This window comes from Sesamum indicum, linkage group LG4 (assembly GCF_026168435.1).
Source record: "Sesamum indicum cultivar Baizhima isolate 11 linkage group LG4, ASM2616843v1, whole genome shotgun sequence".
NCBI classification, from domain to species: domain Eukaryota; kingdom Viridiplantae; phylum Streptophyta; class Magnoliopsida; order Lamiales; family Pedaliaceae; genus Sesamum; species Sesamum indicum.
Window position 1 is genome coordinate 12,782,542 of NC_142660.1, and position 11,689 is coordinate 12,794,230.

The 11,689-nt window shown below is 36.1% G+C and overlaps 2 protein-coding genes across 2 annotated transcripts; one reads left to right on the forward strand and one right to left on the reverse strand.

Moving 5' to 3' along the window:
• Positions 1 to 323: 323 nt before the first annotated feature.
• CYP715A1 (cytochrome P450, family 715, subfamily A, polypeptide 1) lies at positions 324 to 3,955 on the reverse strand. The gene is made up of 4 exons (XM_011077856.3): positions 3,541 to 3,955; positions 3,140 to 3,369; positions 2,297 to 2,911; positions 324 to 1,000 (listed from the first exon to the last, which is right to left on the reverse strand). The coding sequence occupies exons 1-4, from the start codon at positions 3,836 to 3,838 to the stop codon at positions 575 to 577; spliced, it is 1,569 nt and encodes a 522-aa protein (XP_011076158.1). The 5' UTR covers positions 3,839 to 3,955; the 3' UTR covers positions 324 to 574.
• Positions 3,956 to 10,885: 6,930 nt separating this feature from the next.
• On the forward strand, positions 10,886 to 11,689 carry LOC105160703 (uncharacterized). Its single transcript, XM_011078182.1, has one exon. It carries the CDS (start codon positions 10,886 to 10,888, stop codon positions 11,687 to 11,689), a length of 804 nt encoding a protein of 267 aa, XP_011076484.1.

Sequence of the window (11,689 nt, forward strand, 5' to 3'; positions counted from 1 at the left end):
TTGCTTACATAATTAACTTCATATCCTGTTCTTGTACTATAGCTCAGCTACAAGGTAAGACTTGACAATTCACGAATTTCCCATAAGAGTTATAATATTTGATACAATTTTGGGATTTAATATAATCCTAGTTCCTCTAGGGGAATTGGTCAATAATCATACTAGTATGAAATTTTCTTCCAAATTAGCTAGGTGTATGCTAGTGAAAGATGGCCAGACAAAGAATACATTGGCTGAACAGGACTACTCAAAAGCAGGTTTGACCACCCAATTCTCTACTTCAAATTTATACATATGTTACTCAAAATAACACTTAAAAAAAATACTAAAAAGCGTTATTCATTTAACATTAACAAAACTAGAGAAAAGACATTCATTTATCCCCCTCAAGTGGATAAGTACAAGAGTTTCAGCGCCTATTTAAAGCGCTAAACACTCATCATCCCTCACTAACTACTTGATACAACACACAACACCTATATGAATCTCTCATAACCTGACAACCAGCTATAATCGCCCTAAAAATGGGAGGTGAATGAGGAAAAAGGGCATTAGAGAAAGGGTCTCCCGCCACTCAAAGAGGCTTAAAAATGAGAGGCATGCCATGTTTAGGTCTAAGGGAGAGCAAGATGGATGGGGCATGATTATAATTAGGGGAGAGGGAAAATGAAAACCTAGAGAGGATTAAGGTTAACACAACTTTGTACTCCATAGTGGTCAAATTCCTCCCAATGCACATCCTCCCTCCAAACCCAAATGGCAGGAATCCCATCTTGTGATTGCATCCTCCAAATATGTCGTCCTTAAACCTTTCGGGTTTGAATTCGTACACGTCGTCGCCCCATAGGCTCTGATCATGATGCATTGATACAACATCGATCCACACGTTGGTGCCGTTAGGGATCACTAAGTTGTCCACTTGAATGTCCTGCCTTACTTGCCTTTGAACGTTGGGAGCCGGAGAGTACAAACGTAGAACCTCATTCATCACCCATCCCATCTGCACAAGAGAGCATACATCATCTTTTAGCTCAAACTCACAAGCTTGTGGTGATTCAACCAAGTAATTGTGCAAACGTCTTTAACTTGCATGATGTAATAATGTGTGTAAAATAAGGGAAAACAGTAGAACAACACTCGAACGTTGATGGTCATCACACACTTGGACCATCTAGTCTTCTAGAGGGACAACTTAATTGTTTGGGTATAAGACTTCTCTATGGAAGGTATTGCATACAAGTGTTAGGTGTTTGCATGTGTTGAGTGTATGAGTATTAAAACAAAAAAAACTTGAACTCTTGATATATATATATATATATATGTATATGTTAGTAAATACTAGTAACTGAGAAAAAAAATAAGGTTTTGGTGGGTCGGTGAAACCGAGCAAAATCCCATAGTTGGGGCCCAGAGGTCGGGGGTCAGGGTACTGGTGGGGGTTTGGTGGTTGCGTGGCCGCGTGCGGCGGTCGTTTTCAGTCGCTAACATACACACATTCACCTGAAGGATGAGGAACGGTCAAACAATGGGCAACGTGGCACATAAATAGTGGGTGCTCCACATCAGAAAATGGATGGTTTAGAGCCAAGCATGCAGAATAGAACACATTTTATGGATTATAAGAAAAAAATATATTCAATAATTCAAATTATGTGACATCAGCTTGGTATATAGATTTCAACATTAATAACTTAACTTTTATAGCATTTGTTTTTACTAGATTTGATTTCCTATTGTGCAACCCCACGTTGTCCCATCCCAAAACATCAAATGGAGTACGGACAAACTATCTAGAATCTCTACCAATCACAACGTAGACCATGAAACTCTAACTCGGTCCATTTATATATAAAGATAAAAACTTTCATTTTATGTCCCTCTAACTATCACATGGAGTACGGACAATCCAAGAAAGTGACTTTCTAAGTCAATGGAGTTATCTCTATGCCAACCCCAAAAAATGGAATCATAACATTGTTTTTACTCATCCACTGCAAGACAATTTAATTCAAATAAGATCAGTTGGAATCAAACTAATAACACCATGTGGGTAATATATTCATTTTGTAATTAGTCATATGAGACTTGTGTGCACCAATCATATGACAATTGTATTATCATTTGAATGTGATTGATTAAAATTTGACAAGACTTATTACTCCAAACATAAATTTGTAGTAACGAGCCATGAAACTTTTCATTTCATTTCCTATCTTTTTCTCTTTTTCTCACTAAACCTTAGATTTCTCAATTAGCAAAATAACGTGCATGTTGGCGTATAAAGACAAAGGGTTACCTTCTTGAGTCCAGCAAGCATTGTGGCATCGATACTCTTCCCATCTCCAATCACTTCTTTGATCTCCTCCCTCAGCTCGTTTTGCCACTCGGGGTGGAGGCCAAGGAGGAGGAGGGTCCACGTCAGTGCCAGAGCCGTCGTCTCGTGGCCGCCGAAGAAGAAAGTCTTGCACTCGTCCACCAGCTCCTTGGTGGACAGAGCCCTCTTTTTCCGGCCATCCACCGTGTTCTCGGCCAGCAGCAGCCCGAGGAGGTCTTGCTCCGGTTTCCCAGTCCGCGGTTTCTCACTTCTTTCAGTGATTATTGACCTGAGAAGCTCGTCGATTTCCCTGCCTAGTGCCTTCGCTTTTAGGGATTGTTTAGGGTTCAAGAACTTGCCGAAGGGGACGCCCACGTAGCGGTTGGACTCGAAGAGTGTAATCTGCATGTCCCTTAATCTTTCCAACACCCTTCTGCCGTTTTCGTAGCTTACGCCGAAGCTTGTCTTGGCGATTATTTCTCCGGCCGTGCTGATGATTTCTCTCTCTACGTCGATTTCCGGCAGGCCAGAGCTGATTAGGTCGGCCCACCTGTCCAGCATTTTCGTAGCGGAATCCACCATTAAGCTCGCCATAGCCTGTCAGCCAATGTAGGTTCGGTTTCATAACTCTAACCATAACATGTAGTTTGATCAAAATTAAGTTTTCTTGTTCATCCGAACCAAGTTAGGCCAAACCAAATGGATCATGTTATACACTTATCATGTAATTAATTCTGGTGTGGCCAAATCCGGTTTAAGTTAAAATTTTTCTTCTTGATCATACATAGAATGTGTAATGAATTATATAGATATACGTATGTATACCTTCAAGTTGGCGGGAGAGAATGCAGGAGTAATGACATGCCTGTGTCGGACCCAATCTTCACCTTCAACCATGACAAGACCACTACCAAACATGGGCTCTCTGTCATGTTTAAAAACATTGGGTTTTCCCCAATTTTTACCTTTAATGTCAGCAGACATCTGCTTCAGAAATTCAGGGTCTGCTATGTAAAGGAATGGCTCTGTGCCCAGCCAGTAGATTAGCACTTTCCCTGCAAACATTTTAATACATGCATGAATGATCAATCTTGTTGGAGTCTCTCTCAACCCATCGAGTATATATATGTACATCATGCATGCATGCAAGAAATTAAATCAAAAGACATAATGTATGATAAAGCAACAACACATGCATGCAGCTATAGTGAGTGTTGAATTCTTACCATGTAGTTTCTGCCAGCGAGCAAAGTATGGGAATGCAGTGGAGTGGATGTCATTGGATATGCTCGAAGATGAAGATGAAGATGATGATGAATCTTTCTTCTTTAGCCTTTTCATGTCATTCAAATTTCCTAGAGGGAAAGCAGGTTTTGGCCCAGAAAACCCATTTGCTTTGAGCTTTCTGTAAGCAAAATAAGGCAAAACCCACCAAGAAAACAACAAGCTCCCCACGATAACCAACATAAGAAACACAGCCATCGCAATACTTAGAGCTAAAAAGAGTTGCAGTGATGATTCCATCTGTGTGTGTGTTTGTTTTCTTTTAAAAATAGTTTGCTTGATGATAGTGCAGAGATGAGTTTTTGGTTGTGATGAAATAGTTGTTCAGTTTTGTGATGATGGTGATGAAATATGAATACAGAAAGGGGGTATTTATAGGAGAAGATAGCTAGCTACCTACCTGGGGATTGAAGAATGTCAAATAATTGACTGAACAACTACCGAGTTTGAACAGTCTTAATGTCTGTGGGGGTTTTGGATTTGGATGTTTTTTGTATATATTTTATGTTTATTTTCATGTTAGGTTTTCACTGAATTGTCAAAGTTGATTAAAATCAAAACCCTCTCTCTCTCTCTCTCTCGAAATTCCGGCTCAGACTCGGTCCACATTCTGCTATTTATATTGAAGCCGGCCCCTAAAGTCACCCTGTCCCACGTTTACTCAATATAGGACCTATTACGTACCTTACCTTCACACATACCAATATTATAAATGTTTTCCTCATTTCCTTTTTTTTATTTTCTTTTTTTGGGAAAAATATCTCCAACCCAATACCTCTATAGTTTTTTTTTTTTTAATGGGTTCATGACAAATTTCTCCTTTATATAGCCCAAAAAAAGATGTTAGCTTATTCTTATACCATTATTTTAAGGGGCAGTTTCATTGTTCTTTTATAAAATTTGATGTAATTAATACTTTCAATTTATTAATTATTACGTATTTATTGTAAGTCGAACAAATTTTTTTTTATAAAAAATACATATAAAGATGAAGATGTATAGGGTAAAAAGCCGCCCCCCTCGAAACTCATAACCTAATGTGCCCCGCCTAATCTTTTTTCTTCTCAAGTTCTAAAATAGTAAATATTTTCATAAGTCACATTACGTAATATTATTAATTAATACGAACCATAAAAAAGTTGAGAGTATTAGTTCTTGCTTCAAAAATTATGTGATTTTTGGTAATTATTGTTTTAAATCAAATTGTCTTAACCACTAAATATTTATTAGACTGGGTATGAAAGATAAACAAAGTACATTATTAATAATTCGAATGAACATATAAGGAAAAATCCTGTAAGTTTAGGTCATAGTACTTTTAGTCCTTTAACTTACTCTATTTATATACTTAATTCTTTTTTTTTTTGATAAATTTAGTCCCAAATATCTCAAATTGTATAGGTCATTTCTTAACAAATTTACTCATGTTTTAATAAATTTGATCTCCTTCACACTGTAATAGATCTCATTTTTTATCTTGTACCTATGAGTCGTTATGATCGAATTGTCAATGCAGGAGTAAATTGGTAAAAAAAGGACCAAATGTGAGACGTTCAGAACTAAATTCATTTAAATAAAAAAGACTAAACGTATAAATGGAGTAAGTTACAGAACTAAAAATACTAATAATCTAACGTTACAGGAGTAAAAATATAATTTTACCAACATATAATCTATACTTAATTTCAAATCATAATTTTCAAATAAATGAAGTGAGGGAATAAAAAAAGAACTCAAAACTCAAAAATCCAAAATTAGAAAATAAATTAATTATTATTAATAATAATTGTGTTCAGGTCCAAGTCCTCTGTCCCAACAAAACCCAAGACCCACCAAGGGTTGAGATAAGTTGACAAAAAATAAACCCGAACCCAATCATTTAATTAGACCCAAACGAGACCTCGATTTACCTGAATCCATTACCATGCATATTCATAGAAGTATACACATTTGGATAAAATAATAGTATCGAAACAAACCAAAAATTTGGTCCGTACTACATACCCAATCAAATTTAATTATAATTTTTATCGAAATGAATGAAAAAATTGAATTCAAGGTATCAAAATTTCAATTTGGATTGGATTAATTTTTGGGGACAAACAGCCTTGTTGAAAAACAGAGGATTATTAATGATAGAGTGAAGGGTGAAATAAATAAAATAGTGAAGCAGAGAAAAGGATATATATATATATATATATATATGTAGGGGTAGGAGAGCTTGAACAAGGAGGAGGTATCCCTTCTTTCATCATTTTGCTCGTGTGCCTAATGTTTGGTCTTTACATGTATATGGATGATGTGGAATTTCCTTTTCATCCACAAAAAATATTTAACTCACTCCACTTTGAAATTTCATTCAACGATTTGATTCTCAATCTTATTATTTTAAAATTAAAGTCAATGATGATCAAATATTACATGCATATAAACCTTAGGAAAATCAAATATATTACTTTTAATATTGATGTGGTCGAGGTTTTTACAAAGGGATAAAATTGAAATTTTTACCTATTGCACAATTATACACCAGGTGAACACGATTGTCGAGGGAGGTCTTTTTGCGAGAAAAATAATTTTGGTATTTATAGTAGTATTGGAAGTCATATGGTGTGGTGGGTTGCATTTGTTTAATGTGTGCCTCATATATGTTAAATTACTTTTTTATCCTTACGGGTTAATATTTTTTACCAATGTACATCAAATATCAAATTAAAAAAACGTATTAGGGGGATTTATTTTTCTTGTTATTAAAAATCAAAAGTTTGCTTTTCGGCGAAGATTCATACACAATAATTAACATTAATTCGTCAATAATTTTTTTCATAAAAAATAATAATCATATGATTATACAATATTTTAATAAATTTAATAATATATATATACATATATTGGTTCAAGTAATATGATAAAGAACGATGAAACATATCACCATAAACTCACATATAAATTCTTTTATTTTAAAATATTTTTGCGCTTTTAATTGATATTTCATTATGCTTTCGGCGTCTACGTACACTTTTCACTTCCATAAGGAAGTTGTATTTTATAGACCGGAGATATTCATCAGGTCAATGTAGAGAACCCTTTTGAAAACACGACTATTACGCATATATATTCCGACCAAATTAAGGTACGTAGGTAATTAAGTGTTGATCTTCAACAATAAATAATAGATTAATTATCATTCAGTAATTAACTCTATCTACTCAAATTAATCAATTCACATCGTAGTTTTTTTTTTTTTTTTGAGTTCAAATTACATTAATATCATTCTTTCAGGAGTCGGACAGTCCAACAATTTGAACTTGATGTATCTAATTATTGTACTCGATGAATTTTGAGTTTATAATTTGAACACAACGAATTATTTATATTTATTTGACCATTCTCCTAATCGACACCAAAAAGGAAAAAAAATTATTTATTTTTGCATTCCCTTCAACATATAATTATATCTTAGTTATTGATTATTAATTGCTAATAATAGTGTCGGTGCCTCAAATATTATATATTGACATAATCACATAAGTCTATAAAATAAATCAATGGCCGGGCCACACCCGCCAAAAAAAAAAGGAAAAAAAAATATTCCAAAAAAGGAAAATCGTGTTTCTTACATGAATACAAATATGGAAAGTCATTCTATACGCGATTTAGACACTTCAATACGTTGTGGCCTGATTGAATTAATATTCAAATCCCATCATTAAGCGCGAGAACAAATATATATATATATATGATTAGCGAGAACGTTGAGCTGAATAACGACTTATTCATGTCGAGCTACACTAACACAAAGTAAATAAATTATATTAAAAAGTATATATAAATATGTTTTAATTCATAATGCGTATAATATTATAAAGAAAGTATGTTATATAACTTATTAATTTTTATTCAATTACATGTCTATATAATAAAAATGTATTGCTTAAAAAATTACAGAATGTTATATATTAATTATATTATAGATTTGCATATTTTATAGTATATATATATATATATACACAAAGGGTAAAATTGAAAAATATTAATAAAATTATGAATACGATATTTGTTTATGGATATTAAGATTAAGGAGCTTAAAATAAAATTTAAAAAATAGTTGGTGAATTTTTGTTTTAAAGAACTTATAAGTTCTTTGAAAAGTTATTGTCAAATAATTTTCAAGAACTTATAAAGACTCATACGTCTTATAAGATGTTTTAAGGATCTTATAAGTTGAACCCAACACCCATTTAAGCAAACTTTGATACACATTGCAAGGAATTTATATATTTTCGATGGAAGCAATAATTAAATTAGTATGTGAATATATGAATGAACGCTCCAATCAAATTACAGATAATTTTCTCATTAAACACACACATACAAATATTTATGATTAATAATTCTGACGAAGAAGAACAACAAATTCAACTATGTAATCTTGAATTGATTGGTTTAATCATGTTTTTACAAGCCAAATTTTCAAGTTTAACTGCCCGAATATCAATCAAAGTCAACTAGGAATCTGCTTTTTGGGTTCAATTTAATTGTTTTTTTTTAATTTATGGGATGCAATATAAAAAAATTATGAAAAATAAAATAAAATTTATAAAAACCCAACATATAGGACAAAAGATGGAATTTTCACATAACACATACTTTATTGTCCTAAAATTTTAAAAAATGAGGGTTCTGTAATGTCAGTTATTTTCTAGTCGCGAAAATCAGCTTTTTATAATATATAAATTATAACAAATTCTTTCACATGTACGTCGCAATATATATGTGTACATATTTATTACAGAATACTTTTCGTACTTGATTTAGTACAGATAGGAAACACGTTTTATGGAGATGAAGAAGAGGAGGATCAACATCACTTTGCTGGTGAATGGAGACTAATTGAGGACGCTTGAAGTCGCATTTTCAGAGTTGACCCAAGGATTTGAAAACTACAAAGCCAAAAAGTCTTAATTGGGTTATTTTATATTAATCACAGGGGTCAAACTGTCATTAATATATAATATTTGATTGTGGTCTGCACACGTACATCAAACCCTCCAAAAATAATATTTTTTTTTCAACTATAAATCCACTAATTAATGGCATTTAAGATGAAGTTGATAGTGAATCAAAAATTAATTCTTTTTGAAAAAAAAATAGGCATGAGCCTATATAATCCGTCATTAATGATGAGCACTAATACCCGTTAATATAATAATTAATCATCATTAGAGAGCGAACGCGTAGAACAATTTATTTATAATAAAGTTATATTATGTAATTATGTGATATTTTAATTATGATGATGACTGAAATTAATGTTACATACACTTGTCACGTTTCTGCAAAGGGGTTTGAAACTTAAATGAATAAGGATTTTGTATTCAGAATTTTTGATCCGACTACGAAAACATTCCCACCACAATATCTCCACTTTATTTCAAGAATTTCAGTTTATATATGTAACATTATCCCAATTTTACTTTTTCTTCTTACAAAATAAGAAGAAAAAAGTTGGTATGAAAATATTTGATTAAAACCAATTTATTTTGTGAAATTACCATACTGCCCTTAAAAATATATATATAAAAATTGTGGGGTAAATTTCAGCCATTTTTAAAATATATAAAAAAAAACAATCGGAGCAAGAAATTCTCCAGAAATTTGATAGGATTCTCACTGATGTGGGATTAAGAAGAGGTGCTAGGAAAATACCAAAAATGCCCGTCATTAAGGGTGTTTCAGTCATTTAAGCAAGGATCCGCGTCTTCTTCTTCGGTCGGGTCGAAAGGACCCGACCCGGATCCGCCTACCTTTGAAGACCCGGACGATCGTAGCCGTCCCATCATGGACGCCGGTCAGTAGGATGAGACCACGTGACTGGTCAACACTATCCTGCTGTGCCCTATATATCGACCCAAAACGCTGTGATTAAAGATAACTGTTCTGCATTTATTGAGATCGAACCTTGTGATGGCACACTTTTCTCTCGATCAACCTAACTTGAGCGTCGGAGGGTCATTGTCGGGGACGTGCCCGACGAGCTCACAGTTCTTGTCTTATTCTCAGGAAACTCAAAATCTGATCTTGGAGGAGTTAGCTATCTGTGACGAGTTTGTGTCTCGAGATCGCTGAATTTGAGTCGGATCAGTTGACGCCGTCTGTGGGAACATTTGAGAATTATCATCATGAAAGGTTCATCGAGAAGGAACGCCGGGGAAGAAGAGACATCGAGAAAAGGAGGATCCATGATCCAAATCACAAAAGAGGACTTGCAAAGAATAATCGAGGATGTAAGCCGGAAGGCTATAGTGGAATACGAGAGGAGGACTGCAACTCCAGTGAGCAAAGAAACAACCAGAAGGCAGCTGCTCGAAAACACAGAGCCCTATAGAGAATCGAGGGAGCGTGGTGAGCCAGAGCGTAGAACTAAAAAACCGGTCTCGTCGGAAGCGGGGTCCAGCAGCCATGCCCGGACAACGAAAGGAGAACCCGTGATATCACGAGCAGAAGTGGAGAGCGTGGGGAAAAAGATAGAAAGTCTGAACAAGCAAATCGATGAGCTGAAAAAATGAGGAGAGATAGTTGCGCATAACAAGAACTCCCCTTTTAACAATGATATTCTAGTTCAAGTGGTAGAACCAGGGTTTAGAGTGCCCGACTTGCCAAGGTACGATGGAAAGAAAGACCCCTACGAACACGTGGCAACCTTCGACATGGTGATGAATTTGTACGGACAGCCGGGTCCCATAATAGCCAAACTATTTGCCACTACGCTGACGGGGAAAGCCCAAGAGTAGTTCACTAACTTGCCCCGGGGAAGCATCGATTCGCATGAGCAGCTCGTTCAGAAATTCTCTTTCCATTTCATGAGCAGGAGAAAGTAGAAGAGATCGGCCACCCATCTCTTCACTATACAACAGAGGGAGGAGGAGACATTGAAGAGTTTCATGGGCAGATTCAACAATGAGATGATAGAGGTCCAGGATTTGCGCATTGACATGATAGTTAGTATCTTAATCCAGGAATTGAAGAAAGGCCCCTTCGCATCCGCGCTCGCGCGCGACCCGCCAGGCGATGCTGAATAGTTGATGGCTCTAGCTCAGAAGTACATAGACGAGGAAGACGCAATGAAAGATTATGAAGGAACGCGAATAATTGTTTAGACGACCGTATGATACAAGAGAAGGTGGAGGGAGTAAGCCAAAACAGGACAAGCCCAAGGAGCCGAAGTATCAGCCTAAGTACCACAACTACACTCCGTTGCCCATGTCACGGGAGAAGGCATTAATGATGGTCGAGAATGCTGATGTTCTCAAATGGCCGAGGCACACCAGGTATACCCCCTCCAAGAAGTTTTCTAATAAATATTGCAGGTTCTACCGGGAGAGAGGACATAACACGGAGGAGTGCTTCCAACTTAAGGATGAAGTCGAGAGGTTGGTAAGACAAGGATACTTCCGGAGTCAAGTCCCCCCAAGTTGCAAAATCAGTAAGGACGAGACAAGGAGAAGCAGGTCGAGGATCCGAGATCGAAATTCCGGGCCTGCGAGGACGACCAAGGCCCAAACCACCGGAAACAATGCACCAACCAAAGGGGTGATCTACACTATCGCAAGGGGTTCCAGCTCAGGAAATTCGAACAAGGCCAGAAAAAGATGTGCTAGAACTCTGAGCTCGAGTAGAGTAAGAGAGTTCGTGCTGAAGGTCGAGGAGGAAGAAGCCATTTCTTTTAACAGCTCGGACAAGCCACAAGAAAGTGGAGAGATGAACGATCTAATGGTCATCAAGTTGGATGTTGCAAACTTCATGGTTCACAAAGTCCTGGTAGACAGTGGGAGCTCCGCAGATATCATCTTCAAGAGCGTGGTTGACAAGATGGGTTGCTGGCTAGCAGGGCTCGCAGGCGCCGGGACCCGCGAAGGGGGATCTGCAGGAGCGGCGACCTGCTTCCCCTTCCTCAATTTGTTCGCGGCCGCCTTCAGCCGCATGGCATTGCGAGAGCTCTTGATCAAACTATCTACAAAACAGAGGAATGTGAGCGAACTCGAACAGAGCAATAAGGAACATATGTTACAAGAAAAAGAGATCACCTAA

Excerpts from the sequence above, each read along its gene's own strand:
- CYP715A1 (XM_011077856.3), bottom strand. The coding sequence starts at position 3,838 with ATGGAATCATCACTGCAACTCTTTTTAGCTCTAAGTATTGCGATGGCT. Across the intron at positions 3,370-3,540 it reads TCGCTGGCAGAAACTACATG|GGAAAGTGCTAATCTACTGG; the intron begins GTAAGAATTCAA and ends AAATGTTTGCAG. Across the intron at positions 1,001-2,296 it reads TGCTTGCTGGACTCAAGAAG|ATGGGATGGGTGATGAATGA; the intron begins GTAACCCTTTGT and ends TCTCTTGTGCAG.
- LOC105160703 (XM_011078182.1), top strand. The coding sequence starts at position 10,886 with ATGGTCGAGAATGCTGATGTTCTCAAATGGCCGAGGCACACCAGGTAT.